Here is a 24,258-nt window from a genome sequence, read left to right as displayed (position 1 = left end):
ATGATTCACTTTTGTAACTGTCATATGTATGAATAAACAAATCCTGGTATACATGTGATGTGCTTTCAATTTTATTTATAAAATGGGGGCATGACACCCAAATAGGTAATCTTCAATATAGCCAGGCAAATCTAAGAACAAATCAAGGCAGAGGCTCAACAAAGATGCTCCTTTCCCAACATCTTTTGTATTCAAATCAACTGTAACCAAGCAAATAAGTTGGCAAACTACAATATTTTCTGCACATATTTGATATTCCACTATAATATGAGCCAAGTAGGAATAATAGTACACAAATGTGAATGTATGGCAAAGCAAATAATTTTCATCATTTATTTGCAACAAGATAATTATTTATTGACAACCTTCTAGTCATGCAGAGTGTAGTTGCTCATTAACCATAATGGTGCAATAGCCCTGATAAAAGTTATTCAGCACAACAATGTACGGAGTAATAGCTCAACCATCACTGTGCTTATGCTTCCAGTTTAGCATGCCTCTGGCAGAAGGACTTGATCCTTTCAAGGGCATTCTCAAGAGTTGGTACATCCGAAGCAAAAGTGATACGAAGCCAGTCTTTCATTCCTAATGCACTTCCTGAAACAATAGTCATGAACCTCAACATTGGCTTTTTGGTAACAGGATACCAGAACAGTTATATAAATCGGTACGTACTACTTTTTCCAAATTATAGTTATTCCCAGCATAAATTTCCAGATAATGGAATAAATCAAGTATCCCAGCCTCTACATGTTCTCAGCCAACTAGAAAATGAATATCGAAAATGTGGATATTTAACTTATATTATACCTACTCACAACCTTCCGTGTACTGGTGACTGGTGAAATTACCTTACTGAGTTCTTCAATAATTTATTGCGCTGCATATTATACCTACTTATATTTTACTGTCTATAGGATAATTTCACTCATGACGACAAGTAACAACGCTATAAAAGGAATATCAACATATAAGAGAAAAAATATATCATGGATATAATTTGATATTTTGAGTTGTAACGTTTGTTTTAAGCATGGATGCCCTATACTAAAGTAGATAACGTTTGTTTTGAAGACTGCGAAAAACTGCAATACTATTCTGTGCACATGTGGATCCGGGCCCACATGTCGGTGACTCAACTGCAATTACATCTACCACAGAGGAGTCTTGTCGGGATGTTAAATGTACCTGGTAACACTATTACAGACTCCTCTTTTGCCAACCTGCAGCAAAAGTCCAAATCGTCCAGGATGCCATCCAAGCAAGAAAGGTCCAACTTTACCTGTACAACAAAGTCCATATTGTGTTATGATTGAAATTATGATACACTGAGAATTTTTATCTAAAGCATATTTGTTACTGAATCTCTACCATGACAAACATCGACCCCTCTGGCTTGTGAGGGCATGTAATGCCCCTAATCTCCTTTATTTTACCATAGCATAAATCAGCCGAGTTCCGCAAAAGATCAAGTATTTTGTTGAAGTAATCTTGCTTGGTGCTGGCTATTATTTGAGGGACTGCACCCTGTATGACATAAGTAGTAGAAAGTTTGACATCTTCTGAAATATAAACTGCTGTTCTAATAAATATTGTTCGATATATTATATATAGATATACCTGAACAAATGTTGCAGGATCATTTGTGATATTAATATAGCTTTCAATCGATATGTTAACCTGTAAGAGAATTCAATGGTACATAATTTAAAACCAGTCAATAAAATAGGAGGCTCAAAAATAGGAGTTTGATTAATATGATTTGGCAAATACGGATCAAAAAATATCCAGCCTACACATCATTGGCAATTCCATCTTCCAGGTTCCAACAGTTGAATTAATATTAGAATAACAAAGGCAAAATAGGCATTTTGGTCCCTGAACTTTACACCAAGGGTCAAGTTCATCCCTCAACTTTTAGATCGGGCCATGTATATGCTCATACTCCCTTGATACATACACACAACAATATATTTTTTTATAAATAACATAAAATATAATTTCTAAAAAATATATGTACTCGTACTCTTTAAAATCATGCATGTGCTATAGGAATTAAATTTTAATATGCAAAATATATATGTACACATATTCTTTCATGATATACACAACTTAATGTATGTACACATACTCTAAACTTGACATGTGCTTATATACTCGTCGTACGGTATACATGCTCCACGTATGTATTCATACTCTCTCAGTAAACATATTTATGTTCATACTTATATATTTTGGATAATATTGTCAATGTTCAGTGGAAATTGAGGAGGAGGAGGAGCCAATGGCAAAAATAACTTTTCGCATTAGTTTTATGCTTATATGGAGCCCCATATCAGCATAAGGACATGTTTGATCCAAAAATAAAAGTTAAGGGACTAGATTGGCCATTCTGGAAGTTAAGGAATGAACCTGACCCTCGGTACAAAGTTGAGGACCGAAATAGCTATTTTGCCAATAATGAATAGGACAAATAAACTACAAGGACATAGCATTTGTGATTATTTGATTATTTGGCAAACAACGTAGAGTTGTAGATGGCAAAATTAACTTCAACAGTTTTTGCTTGGTTTGAGAGTTTTGATTGTTGACATAATCCTATCCACAACGATGCTTCATATTTTTCTAGATCCATTAAAAAGTGTGTTTTGTTATTAACATATGATTTCTTCACAAAATTAACATGTCAGAATAATATTTATTTTCCAATTTCCACTACTCCTTATGGCACTTTGGATAAAGGGCATCGTAGAAACCTCATTTGTTTTCTGAAAGTCACCGTCAAGCAGTCAGGCTCATCAAAGAGTTTGGTTTGTTGCATCACCTCAAATTTATCACACCACCTAGTGGCTATTGTATTCGCTGATAAAAAAAACTAAGGACAAGCGAACTTTGTGTAGCTCAGCTAGTAAGGTTCCTTGTGGTGAAACCTGACCATCAGGGTTCGAGTCCTTGACTCGGCACTGGTGCTCATATTTTTCTAGATTTATTCTAGGATTTTACCGGCGCTATCCTTTTAGTGGTAGGCGACATGCCCGTCGACAACAAGGCACCAGTGGTGACTTTGTCAATCTCGAGGATTTGCCGGCTTAATCTTTCGGAGGTGCTCATACGAGCATGGTTGCGTGCGTGTGTTCGTAGGGGCGAGTGTGCGTACATGTATGTGAGTGTCTGCGTTTGTAATGTGTGATTAAAAAAAACTAAGGACAACTTTCAAAAAGAAAACAAGACATCACGTTGCTTCTATCGTACTCCCCACGTCCCAAATTACTATTCGTTTTGACTTTTTTAGGTTTATAGTCTTTTCTATGTATCTAGATATGCGTTAGATATGCGTTATGTCTCTATACATAGCAAAAGTTACGTGCCTAGAAAAGGCAAAATGAATTGTAATTTATGATGGAGGGAGTAGGTAAACCCGCTGAATATCGAAGTGCTCATGCTCATATATCTACAATGGAGACTGGAGGTCCTATTCCATTATTTAGAAGTCCTTGAATCCAAAAACGTCACTAAGAGAATTACTTCACTGCTTCAGCATCTGTGTCATGATACATTAGTGCTTCTTTGTTTTATCTACAAAAAGGACTCAACCATGGGTGGAGATGCCCCTTTGACTTCTTAGTTCTGTCAAAACACATATACGCATTTCTCTATTTTCCAAACATTATCAATATAACCAGAAAGAAACACTGAATCCATCTACTATTTGTCTGCAGAAATTTTCCCAGCGAGAAAACTTTCAGAAGAAACTGATTCGCTATCAACTATCCACATTATTCTGTCTACAGAGGGGCTCACGTGTTATTTAGAATGGGTCTACCATTCACCTCTGCCCAGAGCGCATGGCGCATCTCCGACAGTCAAAGTGTTGTATAGACAGAATTAATTGACAGGGAAATGCATACGGAGACAGATCAATGTTTACCTTGGCTTCCTTTAAGATGCCGTTCGGGTCGCACGTTGCGATCCAACCAAGACGCCAACCAGGCACAAGCCATCTTTTAGATAAAGATCCCAAGGTGATCACAGGAACTATATCCGCAAAGACACCCATTGGTATAAAAGGCTTATTCCCAAAAGCCAAATGATAATACACCTCGTCAGCAATGATTATTATTCCAAGTTTCCTTGCAGTCTCTGCAATCTGTTCATTTCCATTACTAGAAATTCTCATCGCGACACAACCTAGGAAATATTTGCCATAGAATATATATATATATACTTACTTTGGCCAAATGATCATGTGAGTACACACTCCCACAAGGGTTACCGGGATTTATAATGACCATTGCAACCGTGTTCTCATCAGCAAGAGCCTCCACGGACTCTAAGTCAGCCTCCCAGCCTCGGTCAGGAATAAGGTTGAAATGCCGGGTCTCTAGATTTCTGAACATGGTCCATGACTCATACAACGGAAACCCAGGTTTGGGAAGCAAGATGTTGGACCCAGGCTTGGCGAGGATGGACATCATGACGTCAATAGCTTGCCAGCATCCAGCAGTGAGGTAAATATCATTTGGTAAAAGCTGGTAAGGAAGATCCTGAGATAGGTACTCCGCAATAGCACTGCCAGTTGAAGGAAAAGGTATATGAGATTTGGTCAGGAATTCAGGTTCAAGAACAGAAACTTTAGGGGAAGAAAAAGGTCATGCAAGTTGCATAGAGGTATAAGAAACTGAATGTTACAGACAACAAAGCGTAAAAGATGCAGATTGATAAAGACTTTAACTCTTTAAGTGAATTAGCAGATGGCATGTGGATAGCAACTACAACAAAGTAGTTCCATAAGAAACTCTGCATCTTCCCTCAAAACCCTGCATCTGAAAGCCGCCTTTAGTTTTGGCCTTTTCACAAAAGTAGTTGATTTTCTTGGATATATAAGAAAACTAGTGGTCAGTGGATAAGCGATTTTGGCCAATGGTGCTCAAATTTTATTTGAAGTGGTTAAGTTGAGTGAATTGCTTGATTATATTATTTAGTCGATTAACAAAATAACAAATACATGAAGATGTTAATTTCCGTCAGAGGTGGAGGTGGGTGCGAGGCATGGCCACTCACCAGCGCGCGGGGAGGATGCCCACGGTCGGAGAGTACCCATTGTGCTTCCTGGATCGGAGCGCATCCACTATGGCGTCCTCAGCCTCGGGCGGAGGCCTGAAGGAGGCGCAGGCGGTCGGGTCACCGGTGCCGAGCGTCAGCACGGGCCGCGGGCCCGAGGCGTCTACCGAGGAGTAGACGCGGCGGAGCACCGCGAGGATGCTAATGCACCCGGCGTCCACCACCTTGGACGGCCGGGAGATATTCCATCTCGTCGCGCCGGCGCCGCCGTTCCCCTCCATCGTTTCGTTTCGACCTTTCCCACAGTCCCACAGGTTCGTTCTGAAAAATCCACATTCTAGCTTGTTGGCAGTGTGGCTTTCTTTATACCTGGATTTCGCCGTGCTTGTAACCACAAGGCTTATTACAGCCACATATGTATGTATCAATAGTTGGATACACTCGTAATATATTGCACGTGTAGACTTAGGGATGAAAGCGCGCGGCATATCCCGATTTTTCGTTGCTTACACGGGATCGGTTCGAAGGCAGTCGGAAACGGGGTCAAAATCGATGTTGACGTTTTTCCAACCGTATTGTCTTTTTTTTTTTTTGTGACATACCGTATTGTCGGTTTGATCGAGAATTTCCTGTTTTTTCACCGGAATTTTCCTGACTATCTCTGCCTCTGGCTTTTTTTGTTATCCTAGCAGACAGAATTGCTTTGGTCTAATTTGGGGCTTTCCAATCAATTTTTTCTTACCTAATTCTATCTAGGCCAGGGAATAATACCGAAATGAAACAATCTTTTCTTTTTTTTTCTGATCATAGAGGAGCCGTATGAAGCTAAGGTTTCATGTACGGTTTTGGAATAGCGGTGGGAACTGTGATGTTATCTAACAGTTCAAGTACAGTTGATATAGTTGAAGCACAGTCCAAATATGGTTTTTGGGTGGAATCTTTGGCGTCAGCCTATAGGTTTTCTAGTTTTTCTAATTTCTTCTTTGGCAGAATCATTGGACTGAATTATATGCCGAAGCTAACTTGAGTAGAGCTGAGGGTACGAAAGTACCGGTATTGCTAGCCTTTAGTACGGTTGAATAACCGGTACTAAAAGAAATCCTTTAGTACCTTCCTTTAGTACTGGTTGGGGAGACCAACCGCTCCCCAATCGGTACTAATTTGCCTGCAACGTCGCGCGTGGCCGTGGCGGCAAATTAGTACCGGTTGGTCTTCCCAACTGGTTCTAATTTATTTTTTTCTATTTCTTTTCTTATTTTCTTTTCTGTTTCTTTATTCTATATTAGTATTTCCTATTTGTTTCTTTTAGTAGTTCTAATACGCTAATATATATCAAGTTGTATTTATCTATAATATTACATTTGAGATACTATTATATATATATACATATTATGCATATAAATATATGAATAATATTACATTGCATCAACTTTTCAAGTTCAACATTTCAGATCAACTATTCTAACCTGAGTCCTGACGGTGATGCAGATTTGATCCATTATTATGAAACTCCCCCGCTGGATTTTCTACCTCATCTAGAAAAAATCCAGAGAGTTGTTCTTAAATTATCCTAATTTTTTTCGTGTTGAAGAGTCTTTCCTTCGTGTAATTGGCAAAGGTTATTACATAGTAGATTAATGGATCTACACAATTAGAATTAATTTATTATTAAGAATTTTGTATACGTATGCTGAAGTCGTGGTCGGTCATACGCTTCGGACCTACAAAGGCATGATGAACTCACATATGTAGCATCCGCATAAATTATTCCCCGACTCTTGTCTCAAACACTATATATATAGCAAAAGAAGTTATGAAATATTTCTTGTGTTCAAGAAAGTATCACGAGATATGAAAATTCAACACATATTTCTTGTGTTCAAGAAAGTATCACGAGATATGAAAGTTCAACACATATCGGGAATTCAGTCTTTAAATCAAGTTCCTCCTCGAATCCATCCGTACTTAAACCAAACTGTATGTTCCTTGCATCCTTTTCAAACTCAGGAAATTCTCTATCAACTGTTCTCCACTGGGACTAATCAGCGGTGTGTTTGATCATTTCATCTTGCTTACGTTCTTCTTTATGCCAACGTATCAACTTTGCATGTGCCTTGTTTCTGAACAAACGCTTCAACCATGGTATTACACGGAATACCACATTACCTTCGCAAGAACTTTCTTCTTGCTGGGCTACCCTTCAACATCACCGGGGTCATCTTGACTGATCTTATAACGCAGCACTTCACACACAGGACAAGCCTCCAATTTCTCGTAATCCTCACCGTGATATAGAATACAATCATTAGGACATGCATGTATCTTTTGTACCTCCAAATCTAGAGGGCAAACAACCTTTTTTGCTTCGTATGTTGAGGATGGCAATTCGTTCCCCATGGGAAGCATGTTCTTTATGATTTTTATTAACTCATCAAAATTTTTGTCAGAAACTCCATTTTTTGCCTTCCATTGCAACATTTCCAGTGTAATACCTAACTTTTTGTGCCCCTGTTTGTAATCTGGGTACAACAATTTCTTATGATCACCTTAACATACGCTCGAGCTTTTTTGACTTCTTCACATTCTCGTAGTTTTCCTTTGCATCTCGCAACACCTAACTTAGATCATTGATAGGACCTTCAGCCTCGCCTATCTCTTCTTCGGCGTCGCCCATTAGAGCATCTGCAAAGGCACCTTCTTAAATTCAGTCAGGAATGTTGTCATCTTCTTCTTCATTATCATCTTCCATCATAACTCCTCTTTTCCCATGCTTAGTCCAAACAAAATAGTTAGGTATGAATCTAGAATTGTATATGTGAGCGTGAATAGTCTTTCTAGATGAGTAATCCTTCTCATTTTTGCAATTTCTGCATAGACAACAAATGAAATTGGACGGCAGTTTCTTGGATTCTTCCTGATTGAGAAAACCACACAAGCCATTAATGTACTTCATGGAGTGTTTGTCTGCGTTATACATCCATTGCCGATTCATCTACAAAGTATTACCGAACCAAAGATATTCTAATCATCCATACAATTATAAATGAAACATAACAAACATGATACAAATACCATTAAACTCACATGTTGCTGAAAGTTTAGATAGAAATACAAAAATTTAAATTTCAGATCCAAACAACATGATACACTACGACAAACTCAAATGTTGCTGAAAGTTTAGATAGAAATACACAAATTTAAATTTCAGACCCAAATAACATGATGCACTACGACAAACCATCCACTGAGTACTATCTAGGAGAACTTTAACCATCCTTGGACGGCGAAGATGAAGGTATCATTGACCCAGCCTCATCTTGTGATTTATCTGTGCCTCCTGCAATGGTAGTACTAAGTGGTCCTGAAATACCCGGGACTGACAGTGGAGCATAATGACCACCAAAAGGAGATTCCTGACCCGCCACAAATGTATCTTCATGACATCTTTGCAAATAACGAAACATTATTTTTTCCCACGTGCTCATTTTCTTCGGCTTATCATGAGGGTCAACTATGGTTTTCCCCTTGCCGCGAGAGAAACGACGATCGCCCCCACCATCGCCACTACCTCCAGCATTAGAAGCTATCTCTATGTACCACAATTTATTTAGCTCATATTTGCAAATGACTAAACTATAAACGAATTATATATTTTTCCCACAATTTACTTAGCTCAAATATAACATATAAATGAAAAATTTCTCCATTGTAGCTTATTCTAAAAATGACTAATTATGTAACTCTATTTCATCTTATTATTTCATCTTATTATCTCTATGTACCACAATTTATCTTGCTCACATTTGCCATAATTTATTTAGGTCATATTTGAAAAATACTAAACTTTGAAATTATTCCTCTAGCCTCATATCAATTTCTTTGACTAATACGAAACATAGCATCCAAAAATTTCTAGCTTATTCTAAAAATCACAAATATGAGCTCTAAATAACACATGCATATTAATGAAAAATTTCTCCATTGTACCTTATTCTAAAAATCACAAATTACTCTAGCTCTAAACCGTAAAACTTAGTATACTAACCATGGATCAAGGGAGGATGAAGTTTAGAACCCTTGAATGAGTGAAATCCTCACGAAATGGTCTTCAATCCAAAAACACCTCCCCTATAGTGCCATGGATAGGATGAAGCTCGAGCTGTGGTGAATGGCTCGGGCAGGGGGAAGAAAGAGAAAGATTTATAGGAGGAAATTTAGTACCGGTTGAGGGCACCAACCGGTACTAAAGGGGGTCACGGGTCCGCCCTGGGGCACTAGCCGTTAGGTCCGATACTAATGCTCACATTAGTACCGGGTCCAATTGCCACCGATACTAAGGTGCTGGACGAAAAGTCCTTTCCCTAGTAGTGAAAGTAGCCGGACCTCGCCATTGAGCTGGCTTGCAGCTCACCATTGCCAGTCACCGCACTTCTGCTCCGCCAGCAACTCGTTCTTGCCAGTCCGTCCGCACCTGCCCATAGCGCCTCTGCTGCATCTCTCCCACGCACCGCTGCTGGCGAGAAATTTCAGTACGTGGATCTCAATTCGCAGACCTTTAATTTGACATCAAATTCATATGCTTTATAAAATTTGACGAGTACGCAAATTCTTCATTTTAGGTGTTTCCACCTAATTTTTCAATTTCTTCTTTTCTATTTCCTTTTTCTATTCCAGCCCATAAAAGATTCCTGTTTTGCCCTTGCCGTATCCAAGGATCGGTGTTCAACCATTTGCCTACACTGTGTGTGACCCTGCCATTGGCTGTGGCATGCATCCATTGTCGCTTCCGATCCTTCCCTTGGACCACGGGCATGTATTGGGTAGGGTAGGCATTAGGAAGCAGCACTGATCTTGTGCATATGTCATGAGCAAACGAGATCAGCGGGGAGTCACTCGTGTCCTCCCGGGATCGGTGCCAATTCAGCTCGAGCTGAAAGCTACGGGGCAACCAATAACATGGATGGCCGGAGGTAGCCGTCCATGGCCGCACGAGGTGCCCATGGTAGTGGGACTTTTCTCGTTGTCTTACTCAAATAAAATCTCATTGTCTCTCGCTCGCTCACATCACTCTCTCTCCCATGCTCTCCCGCTCATCTCGCCTCTCGCTGACGGGTACCTGCGGCCTGTGAAGGCTTATTTTTGCCGCGTTGGAGCGGTGGGCGGCTGACCCTGCCACCACCAATGACCCGCGGCAGCTCACCCGTTCCACGCCACCGGTTCTACTACTAGGCTGCACGCAGCCATCGAGGAGGACCCGTGGGAGCTCACCCGCCCTGCAAGCATATGGAAATCATTCTATCGGTTCTCACCAGGGAAATTTTAGGGTGTCATATTTTTTCCTCTGGGAAGCAATGGTTAGATTTTTCATCAGACCAGAAGTTCTCAATCAGCCAGTGCAGTCTTCTGGTGCAACATCAGAAAGATGTCGCTTTGTTGTGCGGTACGTTGTTTACAGTCTGTTGCATCGTACTCCCTCTGTCCAAGAATATAACTAAGTTTAGACTTTTGCAAAGTCAAACCTTCTCAATTTTGACTAAAAATAGTGAAATAATGATGGAGACTAATAACATAAAAATGATGTTACTAGATTAATCGTGAAACAAACTATCATAATATATAATCATTTCTATTTGAAACAATTTACTTTTAAAGATATTGTTGGCCAAACTTAAAAAGGTTTAACTTTGGAAAAACCTAAACGTAGCGATATTCTGAGATAGAGGGAGTACATAGGGGCCGACTTTTTTGTATTTTAGCTCTTTTCGCGAAAAAATCTCACAAATAGGCTCCTGGCGAAACCAATTCCGAAAATTGACCCTTATGTGATGACCGGAACCCTAATCTCCCAAGTTAATCTTAATCGGAGCCCTGATCCCATGTCTTAGTTTTCCAGGCCTAAGTGTTCAACCTTCCAACCGGTCCCGATTCCTGAGACCCGACCCCTCCCCGCTTCGCTTCGATCCCGACCCCGGCAAAGCTCAGCTCACCGTCGGATCCTTCTAAGTCTTCCTCAAACGCCCGTTCTATCCGCCCGGTGGACCCGCGAGATCTTTTTCCCCCAGATCTTCCGCGACAGGTGCACTCGAGTTGCATGCCCGCTTCAGAGTCTCCCCGCCGCGTGGCTCATCTTCTCCGACGCCGCTGCTCAGTTTTGTCTCTGGCTCGCGACCGAATGGATCCTCGCGCCCCCTTCCCCAATGGCGGCGGAAGCCCCTCTGCAACCTTTCTACAGCGCCTCGTCTCCCGCGCCCATCATCACATCGCCAGATCCCGGTCGCAGAGCCCAATGTCGCCCGTCTTTTCCGTCACCTCGCCACAGTAGCGCCGCCCAGTCTTCGCTACAAGACGATTCCTCCTCTGCCAACCCCGACCACGGCAGCGACAGCTCCTTTTCCTGCCCCGTCAGAAGCCGCCCCGACAGAGTGTTGCTTCGCGCTCGCCCGCGCAGCAGCAGCCCGCCTGTCTTCTCACCTGTGCGCCCTCGATTCTAGCGCCGTTAAGCCGGTCGCTTCTATCAAATCTTCCGCACGGCGACGCCCGCCTCCGCCAAATCTCAACCACCGGCATACCCGCTCCTGCGCCGCCCTGCCGACAGAACCCAATGACCGCTGGCGTCATCCCCGTGTCCTGCACCACCGCCCTCGTCACTCAATCGCCGCCCCGGCAGAGCACTCCATTGCTTCTCCCCGGCCTTCGCGCCGCTCCCCTTCTCTCTCCCGCGCCGCTTCCCTTCCCCATTCCAGCAGCTATAAAAGGGAATGCGCAAGCCCCGCCGGAGTTTCCCCTTGCCCTAGCTGCCATCTCCCTTGCTCCTCTACTTCGTGCTCAAAGTGCTACAGCCTAAGTCCCTAAGGAACTATCCTCTCCGCTCCACACCGCTTTCCCTGATCCACCCTGCCGCTTGCCCCTCCGTGCTGCGTAGGAGCTTACTTGTGATCCACAAGAAGCACCGCCGCCGCCGGAGCACCGCCGGACATCTCCGCCGCAAGTCTTAGTGTTCCAGTTCCTCCGCCCGAACCTGCTCCTTGCCGACCCCAAGCTTTCCTCGTGAGAAGAAGGTAAGCTGCCGCCCCCTTTTCCGCCTCGTCCGACCCTTCTGTTGGTCCGACCCCTTTCCGCCTCGTCCGACCCTTGTCCGCTTCGCCCGACCCCTCTTATCCACCCGACCCTGGTTCCGTCTCGCCCGACCCTGTCTGTTCCGCCGACCCTTCTCCGTCTCGCCCGAGGATTCGGCTGTATCCTTTTCTTTGAACCGAGGGTGTATCTGTAAATCTTGGGGACCCTTCAGCGTTGAGTCTGAGGACCCCTAGCACAACTATTTCTCTAGTCTAAGGATCCGATCCTAAGTTCCTTCCTCCGACCCTTACCTCTTGATCTCCATCAAACTCCCTTGAACCTCCCCACCCTCTTGTCACTTGTCGCAAGTTTCTAGGCTCAGACTTGCAAGTGTTGCTGTTGAAATAACCGTCTAAATGCTAACTCATGCATTGCATTCGTATAGAGCTGCGCCTCGCCGACGGCTTCTACGAGCTGCACCCGGCGCCAGAAGACGACGGTGTAGCCGAGCTCCTACCCTCCGAAGCCGAAGCCGCACCAGAAGTCGAGCAGTTCTCTTCCTCCTTGCTCGAAGGCAAGCCTCAGTTGCATGAAAACCCTGTGTGTTTTACCAAACTTGCGCATGCTTTCTGTAACATGCTTGTGCATTTACGTATAGGAGTTGTTGGAACCCTAGATGCATATCTTAGTTCCCATGATCTGAACACTAGCTGTTGGACCGAGTAGCTGCTTGCTTAAAAAGGAAGCGGTAAAAGTCGAGTGATTCCCTGTCACTCGCGAGTTATAGGAGTTGGATGTCTACCTTCTGTTACAACTATAAGGACGATGGGCGGGGCAGGGTTTTGGTAACTCTTTGGTGGACGGATGGTTGCCCCGTCTGTCTCTGAAAACTTGTTAAGGCTCGACAGTGGTAGTGTTCGTGATCAAGTGTTTGAAAGTACTAGCCTCATACTTAGTATGGGATAAGGAAGCCTAGTACCGGATTGAACCTAGACGTGAGCGGTCGCCCCATTGTTCTTGGAACGGAGTTCCCCTGCTGGTTGTCGCACGTGATGGCAAGCGTGGTCACAGGACGGCAGAGGCCGGGTCTGTGGAACCTTGCACCAAAGGAAATGGGCCCGACACGGGTTAGGGGATTGATGGGGAAGGCCGACACAGGAAGCGACCTCCGGGTGCGCGGATGTCGTGAGGCTAGGTTCACTATGCATGGTTAAAGAACTCGAATCGATTCGTCTGCCTCTCACAGTTTGAGATTGCTTGATCGCTATGTCACCTTGAGTAAATAAGGAATCTGATGATGACATGGTTTTGTTGATGATATATATATACCTTTGGTTGGTTCTATGATTGCTTAGAATAGGAAGCAAAACCTAGATTGGTTAAGGAACTTAGAATTGAAGCTAAAACTTGAAAATAGGGTTCACTTAGTGCTTTTGGCAAACAAACCCCTCAGCTAAAAAAGTCCTGCATGTCTAGAAGGAGGAGTAGTTTTACTCCTATCGGTTAAGTCTTGTTGAGCTTAGTAGCTCAGCCTTGTTGCGGCTCCTGTTTTTCAGGTGAAGTTGCTGCTCCGACCCTTCTCTGGCTGGCGCTTGGCCGCCCCAGCTCCCGCCGGGCTGGACGGTCGTGTGGGATCCCTCCTCGGACGGCGAGGCGAGGGATTAGTGATGTCCCAACTGGCCTCACTAGGACATCCGACTCCGACGATTGCTTCCGCTAGCGTTTTATCTTCGGTTGTTTTCCGAAATCTTGTAAAACTCTGATGTTCTTTTCGAAACTAATTAATTCAGTTGTTAATTTGTTAACATTGGTGGACTCGTTGTACTCTCTGGAACCACTCACCTTCGTGTGAGTCTGTTAAATCGGTCCTGTTCAAAGTGGTTAAATCGGAGGAGAATCCGACGGCACTTCGTGTTTACTCGGCTTAGGCATGAACGTCGCATATCAGGCGGCTAAATCATGTTTAACCCAGTAGACCCGAAGTGGATCCGCCACAGCTGGTATCAGAGCAGGTTTAGCAGTACAGAGAACACGACAAGCCCTAACACTTCTTTGAAAGATAAAAGTGCAAGAAACTTTTTTGAAAAATCTCGTACGATCGTTAAGGATGGCTTTAGTGCGAGAGGCCCTAGGGGATTTTGGGGTTGTTTTAGGTGACTAATAGTTTACTTGGTTATCTTGCTAACCCTTCCAGCACTTCGCCATGTCTATCATACGTGTGCCGAGTTCCGCATCGCGAGCATACGAAGGTTGATAGGGAGTTCTATTCAAAGGACCCTATCATCGTGGTTGTTCTCGCCCACGTCTATCACACGTGCGCAGGTTCCGTATGTACTCCATACGAAGGTTGGTACGGTTCGATTCCAATGAACCTATCAGCACGGTTGGTTCGCCACGTTTGTCATACGTGTGCTGATTCCGCATCACGAGTATGCGAAGGGTTATATGGTTCCATTCAAAGGGAACCTATATCCACGGTTGAGTGCTGTCCATGCAGCCTTAAACGCATGGGTGCCGTTCCTATAGTGAGCGGTAATGTTTGGGAATGCTTTCGTGGGTGCTAGCACGAAAGGTTCGTGTGTTGGTGTTTTCTGCAGGTACGCTAACCGCGTTCGTTTAGGAGACGTTGTTAGAACCGACTAGCTATTATAGGGAGAGACGTAATTGTTGCCTTGTCACCGGCACTGACCACGTAAGACCCAAGTTTCGGGCAGTTGTTTTTGGTTAAGAGTAAGGTAGGCCGTGCATGCGCCATAACCAGAAAGCTGTAAGGTTCCCTGCTCAAAAGCAACCTTGTTCGGAGGAGTTCTTTTCGGTTCTAAGGATTCCTAGTTTCTTCCAGTTGCTCTCGGTTAAAGCCGAATGCGTCTCTGTCCAACCCCTGACCCTTGGAGTCTATCTCACGTGGTTTCGGTTTCTTGGTTCCAGATGGCTGTCCCCGGGCATGTTCTATTTGGAGTGGATGGCACTTTCCAGTCGACATGTCTGCATTTCGAGGGATTCCCTGCGATTCTGTGGGACACGTTGAAGTGGTTTGGGTACCAGTCCCCACCCTTGTACGCCGGACGGCTATATCTGGAGCAGGGTATCCAGACGTGCCAAGTGCAGGCGGTGGTACCTCCTCCCCCTGTGCGGCCCGACTGGCCCTCTTTCGGCATATCAGCCTATGGCCTTGCCCCGGAGGACACTTGGGAGTCTGCCACCCTCCAGCTTCTCACCTAGTTCTGCCAGCTGCATCCCCTGGAGATCACGCTCGATCCGATCGGCCTGTTCCCTGCCAGGAACCGGCTGGACCCGGTATGGCTCGACCGCGTCGGGAATATTGAGGTGCTAGCCACCACGTACGCCATGGTCACCATCTCCACCAATGTCAGGTGCATGGCAGCCCTTTATCGGCTGATCGAGCTTCAAGGGAGAGCTATGACCCTCTTCGCCCGGACCGCAGCGGATGCTCACGGGTACCTCCAGTCAGCCCGGAGAGACATGGTAGGCCAAACCTACCAGCTTATCCAACGGGGTATCCAGATCCACGACATGCAAGACCGGATCTCCGAGCTCGAGGGAGAAGTCGCCGACCTAGTGGACGGCATGATAGAGCTGTCGGAGGAGAAGATGGAGATAGAAATGGAGCTGGCAATTGCCAATGCTCATTTGGAGGAGCATCAAGCTGAGCTCGATGATATGCATGCCCTCAACATGCAGCTCGAAGCTCAAGAGGACCCCGAGGAGGATGAAGGAGCGTCAAGTATGGACATCGAAGAAGATGGCGCCCCTTCTCCTACTCATAGTGTCCATTGGTAGATTAAGAGTTCCCGGGGAATTATTCTTTTGTTGTACTCCTCGGCAGCCTAAATTTTGGAAGGATTGTAATAGGTTAGCCTTGAGTCGAGTACTCCCTGTGTTGGAACACCGCTGTGTATAAAGTCAATCCTGGTGCCTAGTCTTTAACCTTTGTAAAGTGTTGGAATGCTAAGCTAAAATGAGTGGTGCCACGACCACACGCTGTTTTCTGGGAGTCTGTTCAGTGGCCGACCCCGGTTCGTGAGATCGGGTGCGCCGACCCTTCGAGGCAGTTTCCACCTCGCCCGACCCTTTTTAAGTGTGGATCGTTGCCGACCCTTTTTCTCGAGAGGATCGCCTAGCCCGACCCCTTGGCTTGAGTTGGATTATAGGAGTCTGGGTAGGGTATGATTCGCCCGAAGTTGAGTACAAGGCTAAGATAGATGCTAACAAATATAAGAATGAGAAAAGTGTATTTTTCCCTTATAAGGATGTGTGTTTCACTATCAGCAAAAGTTGCATCGGAGGATTTAACTTATACGTTCCATCTGTTGGAGCGCTTCTAAGATTGTGAATTTGATGGAACGCTAACTCTTGCAGATGGCGCATCGCACCAGGTCTTGTTCTGTGCCCGGTAGTAGCGAACAGCGACAGGATCTTCCCCCACCCCTGCCCTCATCTCCACTGGAGGCAATCCTAGCACCTCAAACTGAGCTGCTAAGGCATCTTGTACAAGGGCAACAGCAACAGCCCCATGGTGGAAGGGCTCAGCAGCAGCCGCATATCGCTCGGTATGAGGACTTTCTGGGGACACAGCCCCCTTTGTTCCAAAAGACACAAGAACCGCTCGACGCTGATGCCTGGGTTCGTACGATCGAATCCAAGTTTGAGGTTCTCACCGCCCCATGCCCCGACAACAACAAGGCTCGATTTGCAGCTCAACAGCTGCGCGGCTCCGCGCGGCTTTGGTGGGATCACTACCATGCCATGCTGTCGGCTGGCCATGTGGTCAGTTGGAACGAGTTCAAGACAGCGTTCAAAGCGCATCACATTCCAGAAGGTCTCTTGGAGCGCAAGCTCAACGAGTTCCTGGCCCTTACCCAGGGAACCCGAGATGTGCTGCACTACGCTCAAGCTTTCAACGACCTGTGCCGTTATGCCGGCTACCATGCGGACACAGATGAGAAGAAGCGGGACCGATTCCGCCGAGGGCTGGGCTTGGAGCTCAGGGAAAGGTTGAACCCTATCAAGGTGGACACCTACAATGAGTTGGTCAATCTGGCCATCTCTCAAGAGGATTGCATGCAAGCTCTCAAAGCCGACCAGAAGAGGAAAGCCTCCGTGGCATTTCCGAATCAGCCCACCCGAAGGTTCCGGATAGTTTCTCCACAAGCCCCCGGCCAACCCCAACAGTTAGCAAGGTGGATTGCCCGACCCCCACCAGCAGCAGCACCCCGTTTCCCCGGCTTCCAACCACAGGTGCCCCGGTCGACCCTACCAACACCACCCCGCCCTGCAGCTAATAGCCGCTGTTTTACCTGCGGCAACGAAGGGCATTTTGCAAAGGACTACCCCAGGAACAAGCATCAGCATCAAGGTCAGAACCCCATGGCAGCCAGAGGAAGAAGGCCCAAGGTGCAAGTCCGACAAGGCCGACTCAACTACACCAGCTTGACCGAACTCCCTGAAGGTGCGCCAGTAATGACAGGTACTTTCCTTGTTCTAAATCAAGCTGTTGTTGTGTTGTTTGATTCGGGAGCCTCTCATAGCTTTATCGGGAGTAAGGCTAGGGACAAATGTGAGCTGGATGTCGGTCACACTAAGGAACCTTATGTGATCGCCACTCCTGGAGGGAAGATAGCATCGGACCAGATTGTTACTCTTGTACCTCTCCAGCTAGGTCCGACCCTCTTCAAGGAAAACCTTGTCATCCTTGACCTAGAAGGCATAGATGTCATCCTTGGTATGGATTGGATGGCCCGACATCACGTGGTTCTAGATACAGCAGCCCGATCTCTCTACATCAACTCACCCTTCCATGGCAGTTCTACCATATCCTTGACCCATCCTGAGTCTGCACTTCCTTGTGCATACCCTCTGTCGGGAGCCCGTCTAGAAAGCCTCCCTGTTACCTGTGAGTACCCTGATGTGTTTCCGGAAGACTTGCCTGGTATGCCACCTGATAGAGAGGTGGAGTTTTCCATAGAGTTAATCCCTGGCACCGCACCGATATCTAAGAGACCCTATCAGATGCCACCTGCTGAGTTAGCCGAGTTGAAGATCCAATTGCATGATCTGTTAGAAAAAGGCTTCATCCGACCTAGCACATCATCTTGGGGTTGCCCTGCCCTGTTTGTGAAGAAGAAGGATGGCAGTCTACGCATGTGTGTGGACTACCGACCCCTCAATGCTGTGACCATCAAGAACAAGTACCCACTGCCACGCATTGATGTCTTGTTTGATCAGTTAGCCGGAGCAAAAGTGTTCTCCAAGATCGATCTTCGTTCTGGTTATCACCAAATCAAGATCCGACCCTGCGACATACCCAAGACAGCCTTCTCTACCAGATATGGACTATACGAGTACCTGGTCATGTCCTTTGGACTCACCAATGCACCCGCCTATTTCATGTACCTCATGAACTCGGTATTCATGCCCGAGCTGGACAAGTTTGTGGTGGTGTTCATTGATGATATCCTAGTGTACTCGAGGAGCGAAGAAGAACATGCCGATCATCTTCGTGCAGTTCTCCAACGGCTAAGAGATCACCAACTCTATGCCAAGTTCTCCAAGTGTGAATTCTGGTTAGATAGTGTCAAGTTCTTGGGACACACTATCTCTCGGAATGGCATAGCCGTCGATCCCAGCAAGGTGCAGGAAGTCATGGACTGGAAGCCGCCCGCCTCAGTGCACCAGATCCGAAGTTTCCTTGGACTAGCAGGCTACTATCGGCGTTTCATACCTGACTTCTCCAAGATAGCTAAGCTGATGACAGAGCTGCTGAAGACAGAGGTCAGATTCGTGTGGAGCGACAAGTGTGAGGAAGCCTTCAATACCCTGAAGCACTTGCTGACCACTGCCCCGGTTTTGGCCCAACCCGACCCCTCTAGGCCGTATGACGTATACTGTGACGCCTCTGGCACTGGACTTGGGGGTGTTCTTATGCAAGACAACCGAGTCATTGCTTATGCCTCACGGGCGTTACGACCTCATGAGCTGAGCTACCCGACCCATGATCTTGAGTTGGCAGCCGTGATTCATGCCTTAAAAATATGGAGACACTATCTGATGGGCACTCACTGCAACATCTACACCGACCACAAGAGCCTCAAGTACATCTTTACTCAAGCCGACCTCAATATGCGCCAGAGAAGATGGTTGGAGTTGATAAAGGACTATGATTTGGAAGTTCACTATCATCCCGGCAAGGCCAATGTGGTGGCCGATGCTCTTAGTCGCAAGACCGTTTGCAACTGCTTGTCGGCAACAACCTTCACCGAGACTCTATGTCATGAGATGGGAAAACTCAGTTTGGAAATTGTTTCCCATGGAACCCTCGGCCACATATCTCTTGAGTCTGTTCTAGAAGACCAAATTGGGTCAGCCCAGTTAGGAGATGAGGAAGTAAGGCGGATCACCAGGAAGATTTCATTAAAGGATGAAGGGTATAAGCATTTCCGACAGGATGAAACTGGGAAGGTGTATTATGGAGACCGGCTTGTTGTACCATCCGACCCCAACCTTAGGAAGCAAATCCTAGATGAAGCTCATCTCTCCAAGTTCTCAATCCATCCTAGCAGCAATAAGATGTACCATGATCTTCGTCAAACCTTCTGGTGGAGTGGAATGAAGCCGGAAATTGCCCGGTATGTTTCAGAATGTGACACCTGCCAACGCGTCAAGGCCAGCCATCTAAAGGTAGCAGGTACCCTGCAGCCCCTACCTATTCCCTCTTGGAAATGGGAAGTCATCAGCATGGACTTCATAGTTGGATTGCCCCTTACATCACAGCGATATGATTCCATCTGGGTTATAGTGGACCGTTTGACCAAGACCGCACACTTCCTTCCTGTCCGCACCACCCACACAGTCAAGCAGTATGTAGAGTTGTACCTCGACCGCATAGTTTCCCTACATGGTGTACCCAAGACAATCGTCTCTAATCGAGGAGTTCAGTTTGTGGCACGTTTTTGGGAATAGCTACAAGCATCCATGGGCACCAAGCTCATCCGAAGCTCAACATATCATCCTCAAACCGATGGCCAAACCGAGAGAGTCAATCAGATCCTCGAAGACATGTTAAGAGCTTGTGTTATCCACTATGACAAAAAGTGGGACAAGTGCTTGCCCCTGGCGGAGTTCTCCTACAACAATAGCTACCAGGCTAGTTTGAAGATGGCACCGTTTGAAGCCTTATATGGCCGGAGATGTCGGACACCTTTGAATTGGTCACAAGCTGGAGAAAGACAGATCTATGGCCCTGACTTAGTGGCAGAAGCCGAAGAACAAATAAAGGTGATTCAAGCAAATCTCAAGGCTGCCCAATCTCGATAGAAAAGTTATTCCGACAGGCGAAGAAGGCCCCTGCAGTTTGATATTGGTGATCACGTGTATCTTCGAGTCTCCCCGACCAAAGGAGTGCAACGGTTTGGAGTGAAAGGAAAGTTGGCTCCCCGCTACATTGGCCCTTATGAGATTGTGGAGATCTGTGGACCCGTTGCTTACCGGATCCAACTCCCAGAACAGCTATCGGCCATACACGATGTCTTCCATGTGTCTCAACTGAAGAAATGTATCCAAGTCCCAACCGAGATCTTAGAGCAAGAGCAGCTTCAGATAGAGCTCGACCTGACCTACGCCGAGTACCCAGACCGAGTTCTTGACCAGAAGGAAAGGCATACCCGGCGCCAAGTGGTAAGGATGTACAAGATCCTCTGGAGAAACCACACCGAGGATGAAGCAACATGGGAAACGGACGAGTATCTGAACAAGCGCTTCCAAGGTTTCCTATCTCGTCAAGGAGGTAATAACAGCACACCCCCTTTTTGATACCTGAATCTCGGGACGAGATTCTTTTAAGAGGGGTAGGCTATGATGACCGACCCCCTAATCTCCCGAGTTAATCTTAATCGGAGCCCTGATCCCCTGTCTTAGTTTTCCAGGCCTAAGTGTTCAACCTTCCAACCGGTCCCGACCCCTGAGACCCGACCCCTCCCCGCTTCGCTTCGATCCCGACCCCGGCAAAGCTCAGCTCACCATCGGATCCTTCTAATTCTTCCTCAAACGCCCGTTCTATCCGCCCGGTGGACCCGTGATATCTTTTTCCCCCAGATCTTCCGCGACAGGCGCACTCGAGTTGCATGCCCGCTTCAGAGTCTCCCCGCCGCGTGGCTCATCTTCTCCGATGCCGCTGCTCAGTTTTGTCTCTGGCTCGCGACCGAATGGATCCTCGCGCCCCCTTCCCCAATGGCGGTGGAAGCCCCTCTGCAACCTTTCTGCAGCGCCTCGTCTCCCGCGCCCATCATCACATCGCCAGATCCCGGTCGCAGAGCCCAATGTCGCCCGTCTTTTCCGTCACCTCGCCACAGTAGCGCCGCCCGATCTTCGCTACAAGACGATTCCTCCTCCGCCAACCCCGACCACGGCAGCGACAGCTCCTTTTCCCGCCCCGTCAGAAGCCGCCCCGATAGAGTGTTGCTTCGCACTCGCCCGCGCAGCAGCAGCCCGCCTATCTTCTCACCTGTGCGCCCTCGATTCTAGCGCCGTTAAGCTGGTCGCTTCTATCAAATCTTCCGCACGGCGACGCCCGCCTCTGCCAAATCTCAACCACCGGCATACCCGCTCCTGCGCCGCCCTGCCGACAGAACCCAATGACCGCTGGCGTCATCCCCGAGTCCTGCACCACCGCCCTCGTCGCTCAATCGCCGCCCCGGCAGAGCACTCCATTGCTTCTCCCCGGCCTTCGCGCCGCTCCCCTTCTCTCTCCCGCGCCGCTTCCCTTCCCCATTCCAGCAGCTATAAAAGGGAATGCGCAAGCCCCGCCGGAGTTTCCCCTTGCCCTAGCTGCCATCTCCCTTGCTCCTCTACTTCATGCTCAAAGCGCTACAGCCTAAGTTCCTAAGGAACTCTCCTCTCCACTCCACACCGCTTTCCTTGATCCACCCTGCCGCTTGCCCCTCCGTGCTGCGTAGGAGCTTACTTGTGATCCACAAGAAGCACCGCCGCCGCCGGAGCACCGCCGGACATCTCCGCCACAAGTCTTAGTGTTCCAGTTCCTCCGCCCGAACCTGCTCCTTGCCGACCCCAAGCTTTCCTCGTGAGAAGAAGGTAAGCTGCCGCTCCCTTTTCCACCTCGTCCGACCCTTCTGTTGGTCCGACCCCTTTCCGCCTCGTCCGACCCTTGTCCGCTTCGCCCGACCCCTCTTATCCGCCCGACCCCGTTCCGTCTTGCCCGACCCTGTCTGTTCCGCCGACCTTCTCCGCCTCGCCCGAGGATTCGGCTGTATCCTTTTCTTTGAACCGAGGGTGTATCTGTAAATCTTGGGGACCCTTCAGCGTTGAGTCTGAGGACCCCTAGCATAGCTATTTCTCTAGTCTAAGGATCCGATCCTAAGTTCCTTCCTCCGACCCTTACCTCTTGATCTCCATCAAACTCCCTTGAACCTCCCCACCCTCTTGTCACTTGTCGCAAGTTTCTGGGCTCAGACTTGCAAGTGTTGCTGTTGAAATAACCGTCTAAATGCTAACTCTTGCATTGCATTCGTGTAGAGCTGCGCCTCGCTGACGGCTTCTACGAGCTGCACCCGGCGCCAGAAGACGACGGTGTAGCCGAGCTCCTGCCCTCCGAAGCCGAAGCCGCCCCAGAAGTCGAGCAGTTCTCTTCCTCCTTGCTCGAAGGCAAGCCTCGGTTGCATGAAAACCCTGTGTGTTTTACCAAACTTGTGCATGCTTTCTGTAACATGCTTGTGCATTTACGTATAGGAGTTGTTGGAACCCTAGATGCATATCTTAGTTCCCATGATCTGAACACTAGCTGTTGGACCGAGTAGCTACTTGCTTAAAAAGGAAGCGGTAAAAGTCGAGTGATTCCCTGTCACTCGCGAGTTATAGGAGTTGGATGTCTACCTTCTGTTACAACTATAAGGACGATGGGCGGGGCAGGGTTTTGGTAACTCTTTGGTGGACGGATGGTTGCCCCGTCTGTCTCTGAAAACTTGCTAAGGCCCGACAGTGGTGGTGTTCGTGATCAAGTGTTTGAAAGTACTAGCCTCATACTTAGTATGGGATAAGGAAGCCTAGACGTGAGCGGTCGCCCCATTGTTCTTGGAACGGAGTTCCCCTGCTGGTTGTCGCACGTGGTGGCAAGCGTGGTCACAGGACGGCAGAGGCCGGGTCTGTGGAACCTTGCACCAAAGGAAATGGGCTCGACACGGGTTAGGGGATTGGGGAAGGCCGACACAGGAAGCGACCTCCGGGTGCACGGATGTCGTGAGGCTAGGTTCACCATGCATGGTTAAAGAACTCGAATCGATTTATCTGCCTCTCACAGTTTGAGATTGCTTGATCGCTATGTCACCCTGAGTAAATAAGGAATCTGATGATGATATGGTTTTGTTGATGATATATATATACCTTTGGTTGGTTCTATGATTGCTTAGAATGGGAAGCAAAACCTAGATTGGTTACGGAGCTTAGAATTGAAGCTAAAACTTGAAAATAGGGTTCACTTAGTGCTTTTGGCAAACAAACCCCTCAGCCAAAAAAGCCCTGCATGTCTAGAAGGAGGAGTAGTTTTACTCCTATCGGTTAAGTCTTGTTGAGCTTAGTAGCTCAGCCTTGTTGTGGCTCCTGTTTTTCAGGTGAAGTTGCTGCTCCCGACCCTTCTCTGGCTGGCACTGGGCCGCCCTAGCTCCCGCCGGGCTGGACGGTCGTGTGGGATCCCTCCTCGGACGGCGAGGAGAGGGATCAGTGATGTCCCAGCTGGCCTCACTAGGACATCCGACCCCGACGATTGCTTCCGCTAGCGTTTTATCTTCGGTTGTTTTCTGAAATCTTGTAAAACTCTGATGTTCTTTTCGAAACTAATTAATTCAGTTGTTAATTTGTTAACATTGGTGGACTCGTTGTACTCTCTGGAACCACTCACCTTCGTGTGAGTCTGCTAAATCGGTCCTGTTCAAAGTGGTTAAATCGGAGGAGAATCCGACGGCACTTCGTGTTTACTCAGCTTAGGCATGAACGTCGCATATCAGGCGGCTAAATCATGTTTAACCCAGTAGACCCGAAGTGGATCCGCCACACCTTAGCTTGGCGCCAGGATGGCTGGGTAACTACTCGAGTGAGTACCACGTTCTGGCCGAA

General features: G+C 47.0%; 1 protein-coding gene across 1 annotated transcript; it reads right to left on the bottom strand.

Annotated features, from left to right (window-relative positions):
* Positions 1-155: 155 nt before the first annotated feature.
* Positions 156-5,408, bottom strand: LOC101770190 (nicotianamine aminotransferase A). Its single transcript, XM_004952255.3, has 7 exons — positions 5,062-5,408; positions 4,230-4,569; positions 3,929-4,147; positions 1,621-1,680; positions 1,372-1,527; positions 1,189-1,282; positions 156-597 (listed from the first exon to the last, which is right to left on the bottom strand). Exons 1-7 carry the CDS (start codon positions 5,340-5,342, stop codon positions 476-478), a joined length of 1,272 nt encoding a protein of 423 aa, XP_004952312.1. The 5' UTR covers positions 5,343-5,408; the 3' UTR covers positions 156-475.
* Between the last annotated feature and the right edge of the window lie 18,850 nt (positions 5,409-24,258).

Source organism: Setaria italica, chromosome I, assembly GCF_000263155.2.
Source record: "Setaria italica strain Yugu1 chromosome I, Setaria_italica_v2.0, whole genome shotgun sequence".
NCBI lineage: Eukaryota > Viridiplantae > Streptophyta > Magnoliopsida > Poales > Poaceae > Setaria > Setaria italica.
The sequence above is the reverse complement of the archived record's forward strand: the minus strand, read 5'-3'. Positions and strand labels throughout refer to the sequence as shown.

What these genes read in the sequence shown, in the direction of transcription:
- LOC101770190 (XM_004952255.3), bottom strand. Translation starts at nt 5,342, where the DNA reads ATGGAGGGGAACGGCGGCGCCGGCGCGACGAGATGGAATATCTCCCGG. An exon ending in GCATCTTAAAGGAAGCCAAG is followed by an intron (nt 1,681 to 3,928) that starts GTAAACATTGAT and finishes ATTCTCTTACAG; the next exon opens with GTTAACATATCGATTGAAAG. An exon ending in GTCTGTAATAGTGTTACCAG is followed by an intron (nt 598 to 1,188) that starts GTACATTTAACA and finishes CTATTGTTTCAG; the next exon opens with GAAGTGCATTAGGAATGAAA.